The sequence below is a fragment of the Heterodontus francisci genome, chromosome 8 (assembly GCF_036365525.1).
Source record: "Heterodontus francisci isolate sHetFra1 chromosome 8, sHetFra1.hap1, whole genome shotgun sequence".
Lineage (NCBI taxonomy): Eukaryota > Metazoa > Chordata > Chondrichthyes > Heterodontiformes > Heterodontidae > Heterodontus > Heterodontus francisci.
The window spans coordinates 19,293,676-19,306,086 of NC_090378.1; the positions used below are offsets into that span (position 1 = coordinate 19,293,676).

Genomic DNA, 12,411 nt, shown 5'->3' on the forward strand with positions numbered 1-12,411 from the left:
ATTAAAGCACATGGGATAGGGTGTAATATACTGGCATGGATTAAAGATTGGTTAACAGGCAGAAAACAGAGTAGGCATAAGTCGGTCAGTCTTGTGCTGGCAGGCTGTGACTAGTGGGGTACCGCAAGGATCAGTACTTGGGCCCCAACTGTTCACAATATCTATCAATGATTTGGATGCGGGGATCAAATGTAATATTTCCAACTTCACGGATGACACAAAACTAGGTGGGGAATGTGTGTTGTGAGGAAGATCCAAAGCGTCTTCAAGGGGATTTGGACAAAGTGAGTGGGCAAAAACGTGGCAGATGGGATGTAATGTGGAAAAATGTGAAGTTATCCACTTTGGTAGGAGGAACAGATGTGCAGAGTATTTCTTAAATGGTGAGAGATTAGAAAGTGCAGATATACAAAGGGGCCTGGGTGTCCTTGAAAACTAACATGCAGGTGCAGCAAGCATTTAGGAAGGCTAATGGTATGTTGGCCTTTATTGCAAGAGAATTTGAGTACAGGAGTAGTGAAGTCTTGCTTCAATTGTATAGAACCTTGGTTAGACCGCACCTGGAGTACTGTGTGCAGTTTTGATCCCTGTACCTTAGGAAGGATATTATTGCCATAGAGGGAGTGCAACGAAGTTTCACCAGACTTGTTCTGGGATGACGGGACTGTCCTATGAAGAGAGATTGGGGAAACTGGACCTGTATTCTCTAGAGTTTGGAAGAATGAGAGGGGTTCTCATTGAAACCTACAAAATACTTAAAGGGTAGATGCAGCTAAGATGCTTCCCTGGCTGGGGAGTCTAGAACCAGGGGACACAATTTTAAATTAAGGGGGAAGCCTCTTAAGACCGAAATGAGGATTGTGAATCTTTGGAATTCTCTACCCCAGAGGGCTGTGGAAGCTCAGTCATTGAGTATGTTTAAAGTAGAGATTGACAGATTTCTAAATACCAATGACATAAAGGGAAATGAGGATAGTATGGGAAAAAGGCATTGAAGTGGATGATCAGCCATGATCCTACTGAATGGTGGAGCAGGCTCGATGGGCTGAATGGCCTACTCCTGTTCCTATGTGTTTCTTACACCTTTTTAAAAAAAAAAAGACTCCTTTTAAAATCCATTCCTTTCTCCCTTTGTCGCTTGGGACATTTCCCTTTTTTAAAGATGCTTTATAAATGCAAATTATTAATATACTGTGGAGCAACAATTGGAGCAAATGAAATATTGAACTATATTAGGTTATGTTAATGCTTGAACGTTCTCTAGCTGTACCATATCCAGTTTCAAGTCACCAAGATGTAAGAATAGAATTCCAACACTCTAGGCAGTTCAGAGAGGTGCCACAGGCTGATTCCCAGCCTCGGAAGAATGATCTAATGAAGGCAAGGTTAAAGAAAGTGGGTTCTTAAACAATATTAAATAGTTCAGACAAATGAATCCTGGAACATTACTTCAGGCAAACTGTGTTCACAGGACATAGGTTCAAACTGAGAAAATTTAGGACTGATATTGGGAAGAAGTTCTTTACAAGAGTTTTTTAAAATTCATTTATTGGATGTGAGGCAAAGTCAGCATTTATTGCCAATCCCTGATCACCCTTGAGAAGGTGGTGATGAGCTACAGCCTTGACCCACTGCAGTCCATGTGCTGTAGGTACATAGACGGTGCTGTTCAGGAGGCAAGTTCCAGATTTTTGACTCCGTGACAGTGAAGAAACAGCAATATAGTACCGAAGGAGGGTCACTGACCCGAAACGTTAACTCTGCTTCTCTTTCCACAGATGCTGCCAGACCTGCTGAGTGCTTCCAGCATTTCTTGTTTTTATTTCAGATTTCCAGCATCCGCAGTATTTTGCTATTAGTTCCAAGTCAGGATGGTTTGAGGCTTGGGAGGGAAATTGCAGGTGGGGACCGTTCCCATACATCTGCTGCCTTGTCTTTCGGGTTTGGAAGGTGCTGTTGCAGGAAGCTTGCCAAGTTGCTGCGTTGCACCTTGTATCTGGTACACGCTGCTGTGATGTGCTCGTGGTAAAGGGAGTGAATGTTTAAGGTGGTGGATGGGGTGCCGATCAAGCGGGCTGTTTGGTCCTGGATGGTGTCTAGCTTCTTGAGTGTTGGAGCTGCACTCATCCAGGTAAGTGCGGCATATTCCATCGTGCTCCTGATTTGGACCTCGTAGATGGTGGGCAGGCTTTGGGCAGTTGAGAGCTGAGTTACTCGACGCAGGTTTACCACCCTTTGACCTGCTCTTGTTGCCACAATATTTAAATTGCTGGTCCAGTTAAGCATCTGGTTAATGGTAACCCAGGATGTTGGGGAATTCAGACTTGGTAATGCCATTGAATGTCATGGTGATTGATAGATTATCTCTTGTTGGAGACGGTCGTTGTCTGGCACTTGTGTAGCGTGAATGTTACATGCCACTTATCAGTCCAAGCCTGAATGTTGTCCAGGTCTTGCTGCATGCAGGCATGGACTGCTTCGGTATCTGAGGAGTCGCGAATGGTACTGAGCACTTTGCAATCGCCAACATACATCCCCACTTCTGACCTTTATGATGGAGGGAAAGTTGAGCAGCTGAAGGTCATTGGGCCTAGGACACTACTCTGCAGAACTTCTGCAGTGATGTCCTGGAGCTGAGATGATTGGCCTTCAACAATCACAACTATTTTCCTTTTGTGTTAGGTATGATTACAATCAATGGAGAGTTTTCCCTTTGAATTCCATTGACTTCAATTTTGCTAGGGTTCCTTGATGCCATACTCAGTCAAATGTCGCCTTGATAAGGGCAATCACTCTCCTCTCACCTCTTGAATTCAGCTCATTTGTCCATGTTTGAGCCAAAGCTGTATGAGGTCTGGGGTCGAGTGGCCCTGGTGGAACCCAAACTGGGCATCGATTAACAGGTTATTGCTGAATAAGTGATAATTGACAGCACTACCAATGACAACTTCCATCACTTTGCTGATGATTGAATGTAGACTGATGGGGTGGTAATTGGCTGGATTGGAAGTTAACTTTTATGTTGTTCCTGTGAGTGTATTCTAAGTGCAAGCTTTAGTTAAATGTCCACTAGAGGTGGAAAATGGGGAGCAGTTGACCTAACGCGTTTGTTTTGAATGGTTGAGCTAAAATGAATTGAATGGCCTATTGATTTCATGATTGGAGTAGCAAAAGCAAAATTGTTTGATTATTATACATTGACCCTTGCACATGTAGGTAAGTATCGGTAAAGGATAAAATTTGGGCTCGGCTTTGTTTTCCAAAATTAGCCTGCCAAGATTCACTATCATAGTTCATACATAAAACAGTGGCCACTTGCTTACTGTGGAAAAACACTCTAGTAAATAGAGAGGAAAGGCAAACTGAATAACTATTTGTATCTATATAGTATTTTTAATGTAGAAAAATATTCCAAGGTACTTCACAAAAACATAATCAAAAGAAAATTGCCAATTCTTAGGCAAGTTGATTTTAAAACTTTAGCAAAGTAGATTTATACAAGGAATCATACCTAGCACAAAGGAAAAGAGAAAAGCTAGGGAGGTGGAGATTTAGGGAAAGAATTCCAGAATTTGGGGATAAGACAATTGAAGGCATGCCCATCAATGGTGGAGTAAAGAAAATTGAGTTGCACAGAAGACCAGAGTTGGCGAAAGTGTTCTGAGCGTTTGGGCTGGAAGAATTCGAGATAGAGGCAACAAATGTGTATGTGCTTGAGGTTGAGAATGTTAAATTTGGGCAGCCAGTGTAGGCCAGCAAGCATGGGGTAATGGCTGAGTGGGACTTGATGCAAAGAGTTTTGAATGAACTGAGATGTATGGAGGGAGGAGGATGGGAGGCCAGCCAAGACAGCATTGGAATAGGAATAACAACTTGTATTTATATAGCACCTTTAACATAAATTGTTTCAAGGTGTCACAGGGGCATTAAGGAGCTGTGAGTAGAGATGCCAAAGAGATGAATGAGAGTTTCAGTAGCTGATGGGATGAGGCAGGGGTGACACCAGCAATGCTGTGAAGGTCAAAATAGATGCTGGAGATTATATGGGATTGAAAACTCAACTTAAGGTGGAGATGAGATGTCAAGGTTGCAGTTTCATTCAGCCTGAGACAGTGGCCTGAAAGGGGGATGAAAAGTCTTAACACTGGTTAGATGGAGGAAATTGTGACTCATCTGAGACTGGATGTCAGGCAAGCAGTTTGACAATGAGGTGGTAGCGAGATAGAGTTGAATGATCATGTGGAAGCTGACTGGATGTCTGGAAGATTCTCATTTTATTCTCATTCTGCTGAGTTTAACTAGTTTCAGACAGGGAAGCCATTGGGATGCTACAATTGTCCTTAATGCCATGGGCCATGAGGAGAAAATCAGTTAGGCTTACCACTCTTGATTGGAGTTTGCTAAGGATTGTGTGGATTTCAAGTGAGAATAGGATCAATCTAGACTGTAATGCCTTCCAAGGATGAACAGTGTGCCACCACTCAATTTCTGGGCTTATAAATAAAGAGTAGCTTACAGTATTGGAAGGCTGCTTCTAACCATGAAGAAAACCCAGCAGAAACAGTTTTGTTCTTTTTATGTCCATTTCCCCTTGAATGGAATTATTTTTTGTGTGTTGACTTGCACCAAAATTTGGAATGTTTCTGGTTCCTTTCCAAATTTCAAAATTATATTAATTTGGACACGTTTGGAGAATATTCCCACAAGTTTGGCATAGGAATACTTTATATGTAGTGGAACTAGAGCTGGAGTCGACTATTTAGCCTCTTGAGCCTGTTCTCCCATTCAGTTAGATCGTGGTTAATCTGTTCATGAGTTCCATTTACCCACCTTTTCTCCATTTCTCTTAATAGCCTTGCCTCACAAAAAGTTGGGCACTAACTCGTTATAACTGAGCAGAACAAAAAAAATTACATTGACACTCTTGCACAACAGTTACCATCTGTAGTTAATAGCTGCTGTCATCACCTGTTGCAATGATGTATATTGCTTTCCATTTTGTGTGCAGTTGGAACAGGAGTACTTGTGCGTGCACTGTTCAGGGCCAACCAGATGAAAAGAATGCTGATTTCCTTTTTGTTCTGGCTTTCCACATTTTTGTAGTGTTCACATTGCATGTCAAAAGACAGCTTTCTAAGCTGCTTCAGTTCTGATGAAATATAAAACAAAAACAAGAAATGCTGGATTCACTCAGCAGGTCTGGCAGCATCTGTGGAAAGAGAAGCAGAGTTAACGTTTCGGGTCAGTGACCCTTCTTCGGACCCTTCCGAAGAAGGGTCACTGACCCGAAACGTTAACTCTGCTTCTCTTTCCACAGATGCTGCCAGACCTGCTGAGTGAATCCAGCATTTCTTGTTTTTGTTTCAGATTTCCAGCATCCGCAGTATTTTGCTTTTATTCTGATGAAATATAACTTTATTTAATACAGGAGCTACTCTTGAGCAAGTGACAGCCTGCTATGCAGTAATGTTTTCTATCCCTACCTTTAGTAAAGTGCCTAAGCCAAATACACTACTTTTAATCCAAATTTATTTTAACATTTAGGTATTGCGTCCCAAAAAATCAGATTAACTGTCATAAATTCTGACAAGGTCAGACTTGAAACGTTAACTGTTTTCTCTCGCCACAGATGCTGTTCCAGCATTTTCTGTTTATATAATCAGATTATCTCATTTGTCCACAAATACTGGCACTGCGTCAGTGGTTTATCGTTGGGTTAAGCAGGATTTTAAACTGCATATCAATATACTGATGTTTAGGATGTTTGTAATTGAAATACTGTATTTGTTTATATATTATAGCGAGTTAAGTACAAGCTGTATTTTCTTTTGATTAGCTGAACACCAGAAAGCATATTTGGACTTCTTGCAGTGGCAAGTGATTGGTTGTTTTTAGAGAAGTACTTCACTCTTTTAACCATGTAGTGTTTTGAAATATTGTACCATTTGATGGCTGATTGTGCTGTGTGCAAATATACTCTTAACTAGATAAACCACTTGGCAATGTATTAAGTGCAATGGAATAGTTTGAGTTTTTTTCCAAGTTTAAAAAATGATCTAGTTTCTGCACAGGGGTTGCATTGTCAGAACAAAGTTTCTTAGACGGAAATGCTTACTTTAAAACTTGTTCCTTTATAGGGTGATGGCCGAAGTCACCCAGTCTCCGAGTGTCTGGGTCTAGGCCAGAGCTTGGATTTGTCCGACACCATGGTACAACAGAGGCTGGATGAAATCAAGGATTCAATCAAGCGAGAGATACGGAAGGAACTTAAAATCAAGGAAGGAGCTGAGAACCTCAAGAAGGTCACAACTGATAAGAAAAATCTGGCCTATGTGGAAAATATGTTAAAAAAATCAAACAAAAAACTTGATGAGCTTCACCAAGAGCTGCAGGAGTTGAATGCGCATATAGTTGTGAAGGATCCTGAGCTGGCAGGTAAATGATCTACAGTGCCATTAGTTTTTTAATATTTTTCTTTGTGTAAATGGGCTGAGACTGCAGAATGCACACAGATTCTCATTAACAAGGCCTGTGAAAAGCAAGAGTGAATTTCAACGACAGCTGCAGTCCAAGTTGAACAACGAACAGTGCATTTACGATGCAACTTGAGTTTTGGAAGAGGGCTGCAATACCAGCCGTTCCCCCACCGCTTACCCCATTTACATTCCCAGCTGGTGAGACTCCTTATCAGATGGCAGTTAAGTGCAGAGCTGGCAAGACCCACACACAAGTGAGCCTGCTGCTGGCAGAACAAAATAATTCAAAACTTTTTCTCTTTCAAAGTGTAACTGGAAAATCCAAATGTTAATCATCAACTGCCCATTCATAACATGGCATTAAATGTTACTGTTGTATTTTATCAAAAGGAGTTGCTCAAAGACAAATAAATGTGTATTCTGACATGGAGTTAAGTATGTCCGCTATTAACCAGCTTTCCAGATCTAACTGGCCAAATGCTGTTGGGCACTATTTTCAGTCTCATTGAAATTTAGTGTAGAAAGTGGATATTAGGTGTAAGGTTATGCTGCGTAGATAAGTTAAGTTTATGATCCAGCATTGACATTTTTATGTTATGCATTACACACTGCATTTCCTGGTTGAGAGAGCAAGCAGGAGTGATACTGCTAGGTTTCAACTAATATAGCTATATAACAGATTGCCAGGGAGTGTAACAAGACAAACTTGTTCCCTTTCTTTTTGTTCTTCCCCCACTTAAAAAAAAAAGGTTGGGGGGGAAAAAAACACATACTCAATTTTAATTCTGCTTGATTGTGTGAATGGATATTCTGCATCTCGATGGTGCAGCTTTGTCAGCATTCAACATCACTGAGTCCTGCCAGTTAAAATTCATCTAGTGAAAAATCTTATTACAGTCCAAGCTGTACTGCAATGACTATAAATGGTTTGATATGAGTACTTTTTTATTTACAGTTTCCTGTAGTCAGTTTTTTTTTAGTTATTAGCTGTGATCAAATTTTTTTCTATGCCTGTTTTATAAATTATTGTGCAAACTCTTAATCATCATTGGAAGGTTTTTTTTTATGGTGCTTTTTCTCCTATCAATCACTGGTGTAAGTTCATATTGTAGAGCCTATTGCTTCAATGGTGACAGGTTTGACTAGCGCTGTTCCAGTACTGGGGAAAATGGGTTGGAATGGTTTTAACAACAAAGGCAATATTACACATGAATGCTTTGATTAAACTTTAAATGGGTATTTTCTTTTAGGTTGCTTATAATTCTTTCTTTAACAAATAGCTAGTTTCCAGATTGAAGTAGTTTGGCTTGGATTGTTGCATGTCTTTGATTACTTTGTAAATCTGATTGCTCATCTTGATATTGAGATTGAGAAAAGTGATGGATAATCATGGGGGCTGTTTACACGCCAGTAACTTTTGAATGCAGATGCATTAATCCATTTATACTGCCAGCTGTAAGAAAATTGAACTGCATCAAAAACTGTTAAAACTGGATGTCTTCACTCTGGCTTCAGTTGTATCAGTTTTATATTGACCTATTTCTCACAAAAGTAAAGTCTGTGAGTGCTTGTCCTGGTAATCTTTCTGGTACTAGGTGCAAAAATTATACAGTGCAACATTTCTGTTAATTCCTTTCTGCAAAAGAAAACTAGCCCATATTTTCCATTTTAGAAGTTAGTTGTTGCTGTCTAGAGTAATAGAGCACTAAATTGAAGCTTATCTGTTTAGCTGTAAACAAACTGTGGCTCGAGAGCTTGTGTGTCATTTCTCCGTTTCAAGTTTTTGTTTTGTTTCTCTTGGTCCTGCTTTTCATGCTCTTATTTCCAGAGAGTCAATAACTATTTTCCTTCTAGAAACCCCTCCCCAAGAAACAACTACCTTTAATAAATAATTGCTGATTTGCAGTTTTCTTCCTGTAAAATTCAAATTTACCTTGTCCTATCACCTATCTGGTGACAGGGGTCACATATTTGAATGTCTTACTCCCAACCAGAAAATTTTGAGGTTAAATTTTTAGGTCTATCAGTCAAATACGTCATTTGTGATATATGAATTTGATCTGTTTGGCTACTGAGTATAGAGTGCCTCATTCCTCTCCCTTAAATCCTCCTTCAGTGTAACTAATTAATGATCTCTGTTGTTAGTCATCAATAAATCTACAGCCAAATCTTTCTTACCAAACTGTCTTTTTGTTTTATAATTTTTACAGTTTTTCTCGAGTTGTCAAAATCACTGAGTCAATTGCAATGACCAGTGCATTGAGTGTTTCACAAAAACAAAAGAGCCATTTAAAGCAGTAGAAAATCCCAGCCAGTGACGACAAAAGTTCCCACTCTGAACTGCTGAAGTAACAATAAATAGAATTGTAAGAACAGCTGCATAAATTTATCTTTCTATAATGGGATTCCCCAGAGCTTTGACTTCACTAAAGTTCATGCTGACCAAGCAGTAAAGATTCCAATGAATCCAACGGGCAGTCTGACTCACAACAGTGCTCATGTTGAAAATGGACGTGTGCAATCTGAGGAGTCTTGCTAGCGTACAAGCTAAATGGCAAAAAGCAGGTAGAGTAGAGTTGGCGCAATGCAAAAACTGGCATTAAATATAGAAATGTGCCTCGAGGGATTTTGCATTACTGCAATCAAGACAAAAATGGATGTTGAGCCATAGAAGGAGGACTGACCAAAAAGCTGGTTATAAAAAGAAAAGGAGGTGGAAAGACAGGTTTAGTGAGGGAATTCCAGGGTGTTGGGCCTATGCAGTTAAAGGCTTGGCGATAGTTCACTACTAAATATTTTGTGGATATGAAAGACTTGCACATTTTGCAACCTCAGGACTTTCCCAGAGCAATTTACAGCCAATTAAGTACTTCTGCAGTGTAGTCACTGCTGTAGTATGTAAAATGTCCCAATCCCAGCATCAAATTTTATACTTAATTTTCCTGCAGCATACACCATTGCACGTGAATAAAATTTGATTCACTCCACGTGATATCAAAAAACTGCTGAAGGCATTGAATACTGCAAAGACTATGGGCCCTGACAACATTCCAGCAGTAGTACTGAAGACTTGTGCTCCAGAACTGGCTCACCCCTCGCCACCATGTTCCAGTGTTCTAGTACAGCCACAACACTGGCATCTACCCGACGATGTGGAACATTGCCCAGATATGTCCTGTAAACAAAAAGCAGGACACATCCCAACCTGGCCAATTACTGCCCCATCAGTCTACTCTTAATCATCAGCAAACTGCTGGAAGGGGTCATCGACAGTGCTATCAAGTGACTGCCCTTGGCCAAGGCAGCATTTGACTGAGTGGCATCAAGAAGCCCTAGCAAAACTGGCGGGGGAGAATTCTCCACTGGTTGGAGTCTTACCTAGCAGAAAGAAAGATGGTTGTTGGAGGTCAATCATCAGTCCCAGGATATCACTGTAGGAGTTCCTCAGGGTAGTGTCCTAGGCACAACCATCTTCAGCTGCTTCATTAATGACCTTCATTCCATCATAAGGGCAGAAGTAGTGATGTTCACTGACGATTGCACACAATGTTCACCATTCGCTACTCATCAGATACTCAAGTGGTCCTTGTCCATATACAGTAAGACCTGGACAACATTAAGGCTTGGGCTGGTAAATGACAAGTTATATTCGTGCCGCACAAGTGCCAGGCATTCACTGTCTCCAACAAGACAGAATCCAACCTTCTCCCCATGACATTCAATGGCATTACCAAAGCTGAATCCCCCACTATCAAGAGTTTCTGGTCAGTGGTAATCCCCAGGATGAACTGGAGCAGCCATATAAATTCTGTGGCTACAAGAGCAGGTTAGAGGCTGGGAATTCTGCAGCAAGTGGCTCATCTCCTGACTCCCCAAGTCATGAGTGTGATGGAATACTCTCCACTTGCCTGGATGGGTGCAGCTTCAACAACACTCAAGCTTGACACCATCCAGGACAAAGTGGTCTGCTTGATTGACACCCCATCCAACACCTTCAACATTCACTCCCTCTACTACTGACGCAAAGTGGCAGCAGCGTGTGTCATCTAGAAGATGCGCTGCAGCAACTCGCCCAGGCTCCTTCGACAGCACCTTCCAAACTCGCAACCTCTACCACCTAGAAGGACAAGAGAAGCAGAAACATTTCAACGTCACCACCTGCAGGATTTCACCACCCCCCCACCCCACCAACCCCCAGCCCCAACCAAGCCACACACCATCCTAATGTTCCTTCACTGTCGTTGAGTCAACATCCTGGAACTCCCTTCCGAACAGCACTATGGATATATCTACACCAGATGGACTGCAGTGGTTCAAGTAGGCGGCTCATCACCACCTTCTCGAGGGTAACTAGGAAAGGCCATAAATGCTGGCTGAGCCAGCGACGCTCACATCCCGTGAAAGAATTAAAACAAAATGCAATTGCCATTCACTGAAATTTTGCAAGTTGTTTTTGTTTAGGAAGGACTGGTTACACTTCATGTATGCTTGAAGTGCATGACAAAAAAAAAAACTATCCAGTTAATTTAGTGGGAAAAGTAGAAGCTTCCCACCCCAACCATGTTGAAGGGAAGAATCATAGAAAGTTTACGGCACTGAATGAGGCCACTTGGCCCATCGTGTCTGTGCTAACTGAAGAACGCTCTATCCATTCTAAACCCACCTTCTAGCATTTAGTCTGTAGCCCTGCAGATTATGGCACTTGAGGTGCATATCCAGACTTTTGAATGAGTTGAGGGTTGTCTGCCTGAACTACTCTTTCAGGCAGTGAGTTCCAGACCCCCACCACCCTGTGGGTGAAAAAAACTTTCCCTCATCTCCCCTCTCATCTTTCTACCAATCACTTTAAATCTATGCCCCCTGGTCACTGTCCTCTTTGCTAAGGTAAACAGGCCCTTCACCTCGACTCTATCCAAGCCCCTCACAATTTTGTACATCTCAGCCAGCCTATCTGATACCTTCTCTTGTATCAATTTTTAGCCCATTCAGTGTCTCGAGTAGCTCCTCTTTAACCATGACTTGGGTACAGCATTCTTATTCCTTTGGTAAAGGCAGATGCAAAGTACTCATTTAGAACCTCTGCCTCTATAGGTAGATCCCTAATTGGTCCCAATCTTCCTTTTATACCACCCTTTTGCTATTTGTGTCTGTAGAAGTCTCCCCCGCTTGTCAATATATCTTGACTGTACCTCAACTATCTCCTCTTTAAAAGCAGTTCTGCTGTACTTTCTATATTCAGCCTGATTTTTGCCTTGTATTGTCAAGCTAACATCTATCATTCACTCCCGTTTTCATGCTTCATCCTGTTCCCTAACTCCTTTGTGACCCAGGGAGCTCTAGTTTTGGTTGCCCGCCCTTTTTCTCTTGTTGTAATGTGCATACGCGAATTTGAACCATCTCTTTAAAGGCCTCTTATTCAGCTGTTACATTTCTGCCTGCCAGTCTTTGACTCCAGTTCACCTGGACCGTCTTCTGCCTCAATTTGCTGAAATTATCCCTGCTCCAGTTAAATATTTTTATTCTACATTGCATCTTGTCTTTCTCCTTATCTCACCTAAACCTTGCAATACTGTTACTCCTGAGTGGCTCCCTGACTCTCTCATTCTCCATGTGACCACCTTGTTCCCAGGACTATATCCAGCAATACCTCCTTCCTTCATTGACCAGAAACATTAACTTTGTTTCTGTCTCCACAGACCTGCTGAGTATTTCCAACACTTTGTTTTTACATCTTTCCTTATTGGGCAAAACATAAGAAATAGGAGCACAAATAAGCTATTTGGCCCTTCAAGCCTGCTCTGCCATTCAGTAGCATGGCTGATCTGATTGTGGCCTTAACTTCCCTTTCTTGCCTGTCTCCATAATCCTTTACTACCTTGTAGATCAAAAATTTGTTTAGCTCAGCCTTGAATGTATCCTATGACCCAGCCTCCAC

At 41.4% G+C, this 12,411-nt stretch overlaps 1 protein-coding gene across 1 annotated transcript in view; it reads left to right on the plus strand.

Moving 5' to 3' along the window:
* The window catches only part of LOC137372676 (serine/threonine-protein kinase N2-like), a 127,418-nt gene that overhangs the window by 50,507 nt on the left and 64,500 nt on the right, over positions 1 to 12,411 (plus strand). The window contains 1 exon segment of the mRNA XM_068036719.1: positions 6,138 to 6,435. Within this exon segment, the coding sequence (XP_067892820.1) occupies positions 6,138 to 6,435 (298 nt within the window).